The sequence below is a fragment of the Stegodyphus dumicola genome, chromosome 4 (genome assembly GCF_044657685.1).
Source record: "Stegodyphus dumicola isolate Sdum_Otavi_A_Nest chromosome 4, ASM4465768v1".
NCBI classification, from domain to species: Eukaryota; Metazoa; Arthropoda; class Arachnida; order Araneae; family Eresidae; genus Stegodyphus; species Stegodyphus dumicola.
Genome location: NC_140771.1, coordinates 146,192,582 through 146,198,581, shown reverse-complemented (window position 1 = coordinate 146,198,581; position 6,000 = coordinate 146,192,582). Strand labels below are relative to the sequence as shown.

General features: G+C 34.8%; 1 protein-coding gene across 3 annotated transcripts in view; it reads right to left on the bottom strand.

The window, feature by feature from the left end:
- The window catches only part of LOC118183588 (inactive tyrosine-protein kinase RYK-like), a 664,551-nt gene that overhangs the window by 37,839 nt on the left and 620,712 nt on the right, over positions 1–6,000 (bottom strand). For 2 of the 3 annotated variants that reach the window (XM_085815585.1, XM_085815586.1), the window contains exon 12: positions 5,054–5,285. In XM_085815585.1, the coding sequence (XP_085671711.1) occupies positions 5,069–5,285 (217 nt within the window). In that variant the 3' untranslated portion in view covers positions 5,054–5,068. Of the gene's footprint in view, positions 1–5,053; positions 5,286–6,000 lie in introns of those variants that run through there. The other variant, XM_085815587.1, reaches the window with a different exon arrangement.

Genomic DNA, 6,000 nt, shown 5'->3' with positions numbered 1-6,000 from the left:
GCGGATGCTTCCGATTATGCGGTAGGAGCGGTGCTTTCGCAAAATCAGCAGCTCGTGGCATTTTTTAGTCGAACTTTAAATCAAACACAAAGAAATTATTCCGCGACCGAGAGAGAGGCACTTGCAGTTCTGTTAGCAGTGCAAAAGTTCCGAGTCTATTTTGGAAAGGCGCCGATAACAGTATACTCTGATCATGCGGCGGTAACTAGATTGTACTCAGGGAAAAACTTATCCCCAAGGTTAATATGATGGGCACTCAAGCTACAAGAATATAATCTGGTAATCAAGCATACCCCCGGAAAGGAAAATATCGTAGCAGATGCCCTATCCAGAATAAAATTAGATGAAGAAGGTAATACTGTAAAGGTGGCAATGCTCACAGCATGTACAATAAATTCCCAAGAAACTGTAATAACCGAACTGGGTAAGGATCCTGAGTTTGGAAACATTTATGAGTATTTAAAGCATCCTGAAAATTTTAGCCACCAAGATATTGTGGCGATAAGAAATAGGGAGGCCCATTACGAACTAATAGATGGTCTATTCTTTTATACAAAAACTACGAATTCCAACAACGAATTTCGACCTGTTATCCCAGCTAGTCTTAGATTAAATATCCTGCAGGAGCTCCATGACAGCCCTTTAGCTCCTCATGCTGGTATTCGAAAAACTATCCAACGCGTACGCAAGGCAGTCTATTTTCCTGAACTGCAAAAGTTAACAAGGGCGTATGTCCAGTCCTGCCCAATATGTCAAGCAGTTAATTATATTAATTTCCGCCCGGCCGTGTTTCTAAATAGTATTAAATCCGAATTTCCAATTGAAATAATTGGCATCGATTTATTGGGCCCTTTCCCAAAAAGTCAGTTAAATAAAAGTCGGTATCTCCTTGTTATGGTTGATCATTTTAGTAAGTGGACCGAACTTGTTCCCTTAAAACGAGCCTCCGCAAAATTAGTTACTGATTCTATTTTAAATAAATATATTTTAAAATACGGGGCGCCCCTAAAAGTTATATCGGATAATGGTCCTCAATTTGTAAGTAATATATTTGAAGACATGTGCCAAAAATTGGGCATGTGTCATTTAAAAATGGTCCCGTATCGGCCGCAATCAAATATAGCGGAACGGGTCAATAGAAATATAGTGAAAATTATCCGTAGTTATGTTAAAAATTTTCATAAAAGCTGGTATAACTATGTCAATGAATTTGCTTTCGCCCTTAGGACTGCAAAACATGATACAACGGGCAAAACTCCTGCTGAGTTATTTTTAGGCAGAAAGATTATAACGCCGTTAGATAAATTATTTTATGTTCAACAAAGAGCCCCAGAATTTAAAATGGGTGATATAGAAAAATTAATTAAAGAAGCAAAAAAGAACACTGAAGTAGCACAAAGAAAACAGAAGCTCTATTATGATATGAAACGACGGGGAAAAGATACAAGGAAAATTTGAACGGCCCGCAACGAGATCCAAGCAGGAACGAGAGAGAAGTGTCCCGGTTCCGCTAAGACCAGCTGCAATCAAACGGCCAAGACCACAGGCAGAGGCGAAAAAGAAGGTATTCAAGGGTGACCGAACTGGAGGGAAAAGAAAGCTCCTAGAGGAAGGTCTGAAGGGCGAGCCCGCACAAGAAGGAGGATAAATCAAACACGAATCTTCGCTACCTTCCAGGACTGGGCAGAGAAAAGAATGTCTGAATATCACAAAGATAAGTAAAATTTTATGTTACTTTGCAAACTTAAGTTAATCTTTCACTCTTACTGCAAGTGGCAGATTTCAAGACGTTTTACCTCATGTGAGGTCTACCTTTATCGCCAAAAGGCGAGAAATGAGTTGTTACCTATTTTGGTATAATGTTTTTCAATTACTCGCGTGTAAAACTAAAGTTATGTATAATAGGAATGTGTAAATACTTGAATATTGTAAAAGTTATTGCATACATTTTATTTAAAACATTCTGGCAAGAAAGAAGTTTTAGTCTGAAAGACTTTTGAAATGTAGTATTTCAATGTAGAAGAATTGGCACTTGCTTGGAAAAGAATAGAAGTTAACAATGTACTACTAATGTATGTTTTAAAATGCGTAAAATTAACGGTATGTTAATATGTTCTTATATACAATGTGAACTGTTATTTTAAGCGTTAAGAAATACTGTGATATGTTAAAAGTGAAAGTAATGCCAAAAAAATTTTTAAACTTATTCGTGTGACTGTAAAAAGAGCCAAATTACTGTGAATATGTGTTAAAGGTTGAATGAATGTAGTTAGTCTCTCTGACGCTATACTTCAGAGTTAGCCACTTTCAGAATAGTACCTCAGGGTTTAGAGATGAAGATAAGATGTGTTACGAGGTCTTGTTATGTTGAATTTTAACACGTTAGTGTTTTGATTGTAGGAGGCAGTGTTGAACACTTATACATAAACACATTCGTGTTTGGTTTTTTCTTTTGCAACACATGTCAGAGAGCACGGGGAGAGATGATTAAAATAAAGTCATGAATGAAATAAGAATGTTAAGAGAAATATAAATATTCATGTGACTTGCCATTTAATTGTGTAACATTTCATTAAACTAGTTTTCCTTCCAGATCTCTGGAAGGAACCAGATTTCAACTAAAAGCTCCTGTTTAGATGCAGTACAGATGAAAATTAATTGTCCATGGAGCTGATAATGTAAAAAAAAATTTTTTTTTAAATTTCTAGTTTCTAGTGAAAAATCTTTGTAAAAGATTGGCCTCGCGTTAGATTCTAGAGCTAAAACTTTTCAACAAGGTCGTTTTAGATCTCAGTTTCAAACTAATTAACTCTGGCGGGAAGTATGTAAAGATCTTAAGTTTTACTAACGTTTATTTTATTTTAAATCTTTACTATCACTTCTTATTTTCTACTTCCGACCAGAATTAAAAGCTTTAACTTATTTATGCAAATTTGTCTGGCGAACGCCAAGTACTTAAGTTGTGGCTTTTTGCCAAGCAAGAGAGAGGAAGGAGTTAGTAGAAGCAGGCCGCTTGCCTTAGCAGTTTCACTCGGTTGCTGGTTGCCTTCCAGGCCAGAGGTTTAATCCTCTTGATAATTTTAAACGTATTGTAGTGTTAACAGTTCTCTGTACTACATACGGCTTCCTGTTAATATACGGCCAATCTTCCACGTAGGCCCTTGTTTATTATTCCAAAGTTAAGTTAGAGTTTAGTTAATATTTTTTATGTTCTTACGTTCAGACCACAAGTGGTTGGTCTCTGTATTCCGAAGTCCGGAAATTATTGTAAAAAGTGAAAAATAAAGGGTTTCGTATACCCTTCCTGTGTATCTTGTCTACTTCCCACATTTATTGAACATAGCTTTAGTAAGCTCCCTTACTGTCCCTGTTCCGAGTCAGGTCTTTGCATGTTCCCAAAGCAAGTAAGGCGGAACACTGAACCTGATAATACTTATGAATCACTGTCTTTTTCTCCATGCTAAATACATAGATTTTAAAATACAATTTATTAATGAAGTGAGTTCCACACAAATGTTTCATATAAACTGTTTGCTACCTCTTTATCCCCTCAAGCTTACTCTTCCTATCCATAAAGACAAAAAATTGCAGCCTTTCACACCTTTGTTCATTATGCTACTTATTTATGCTTCTCTCTTGCTACTTTGGACCTCAGTTCTCTGAAAAGTATTAGTTTTTTCACATAGTTTCCTTCCTATCAATGATAGCACTGCATTTAAGAGACTGTAAGCCATCTTCTTCAACTTAAAGTATTCAGATTAAGGATGATTTAATTTCATTCTATCGACTTGTCCACTATTTATCTCTAAGCTTAGTCTTTCTACTTGCTGAATATTTCAAACAAAATGATTTTTAAATTTATTTTAAAGCTAGCAATAAATTCAAGCTTCCATTTGTAAAAAGTGAAATGCAAGAACTTCATTCATTGGGCGTTTAGAAAATTGCCCGGAAGTGTGATTTAGCCCACCTACAGACCTTTGAAATTCAAGGTGAAGGTACACATTAGGCATGTGAAATGAAAGGAAGTCAAGAAGTTTTCAACTGCTTTCTCTTAATGGGATAAAAACCATAATTTTCATTTTATGAAAGATTAAATTATTGCTCACACTAATTTGCTTTTCAGCGTGGATTTCCTAAATACTTCAGATATCTTTTTACACAATAACCTAATCAGTTGTATAGCTTCCTCTCCATAATATTCCTGCAATAAAAAGAATCCCATCTTTATTTGAGCCAATTCTTAGGTTTAACTAATTTTTTATTTATTTTTTATAGTTTGAGAAAAGATGTACTGAATAGTGTTTCAAAATGGCCAAATTCTCATACTCATTTTACAACATGAAATAAAGATTCACTCACAAATACCTTGTACTGCTTCCAACTATGTAGATTCTTGCAGTTTATATTAAATTTTATATAATATGCCAATAAATATTCTTTCTCTTGTGTGACTAAATTTGATGAAGACATGCCTATTACCATAGATATGTAGCAGTTTAACCATAAGACTTTTGAGTACTTATTTATTTTTTGTTAACTAAATTGCAATATTTCATATAACTAAAACTGTAACTTTAAAGAAATTGTAACCATACCTGTATATCAGTTAGTAGGTTTGGCTGGTGCTTACCTGCAGATGCATGCATCCTTTTAACATGTTTTTGTTAAATATGTTGTGAAGATGACAGCTGGTTTATTTTACTAGGTAAATTACTTCTTTTCCAATACAAAGAACATTTGTTCTGACCTAGAACGCTATAGTAGTGTACTTGATATACTACTGTAGTGTTCAGTGATACTCAGAAAAAAAAAAAAAAAAAAAGGAGACTGAAGTATTAAAATGCTGCATAAATGAATACTTGTAAAACATTCTTGGACTAAAAAAATACTGTTTGACTTCCCTTTGCCTGAAACTATTAAATACTGTTCGTTTTCCTAACTTCATATATATCTACATTTATGTAACATTATTATATCTAGAAAGGAAATATGAACACCTCAGCTTTTCAGTCTTTATTTTTAATAGTACATAACAAACATTTAACTGTAAGCAGACAGCTATATATCTTTACTTTTTAAAAATGGCAAAATTATTTATATAATTTGATATTTTTCTTAAACTTACCACATCACTTGCCCATGAAAATTCTTTTTTAAGCAAACTTTCTATTGCAAGCCATTTAATTGGTCTGTTTTCATTATCACCTAAGCAGTGATAATCGCTGGGAAACAAATCTCGAGATAGAGCATTATCCGTCAGTTTTACTTGCAGCCAGTCATCTACCCTGTAAATAAATATGAGGGTTTCTGTAAGGCAATTTTATATTACTAATACACTTTAAATCAAACTTGAATCTCAAATACTGTATAAATTAAGACAATACTATGATGTAGTGCCAAAACAGTTTAAGAAGAATGGAAGGATGGAATTCATTTAATTTCAATCATGTAATTATAATACAAAAGCCACACATAGATTTAAAGAAAATAACGCTGGAATAAAATATATTGTTACAAAATGTCCACCATGTGGTAAGATAGCTTTCCCACAAGGAGAGGCAGGCTGCAAGATTTGGCGCGAAATCGCCCATTTGGGGACATGCCATAGACGGATAGAGAACGTTATGGAACTAATTCTTACCGCTTTGGCCGAGAATGTTCTCAAACGTAAGCCGAAAGCTATTTAAACCTTGCTGGTTCGCGGAGTAGTGTGTATCTCACTAGAGTTTGTCGAGTCGATAGCGAGTCTATCGAGTGTCTCGTAGTCTTGTAAGGATCTTAAGTTTTACTAACGTTTATTTTATTTTAAATCTTTACTATCACTTCTTATTTTCTACTTCCGGCCAGAATTATAAGCGTGAAGGTTTTTATGCAAAGTTTGTCTGGCGAACGCCAAGTATTTAAGTTGTGGCCTTTTGCCAAGCGAGAGAGAGGAAGCAGTGAGTCAAAGCAGGCCGCTTACCTTAGAAGTTACGCAGTTGCTGTTTGCCTTCCAGGCCA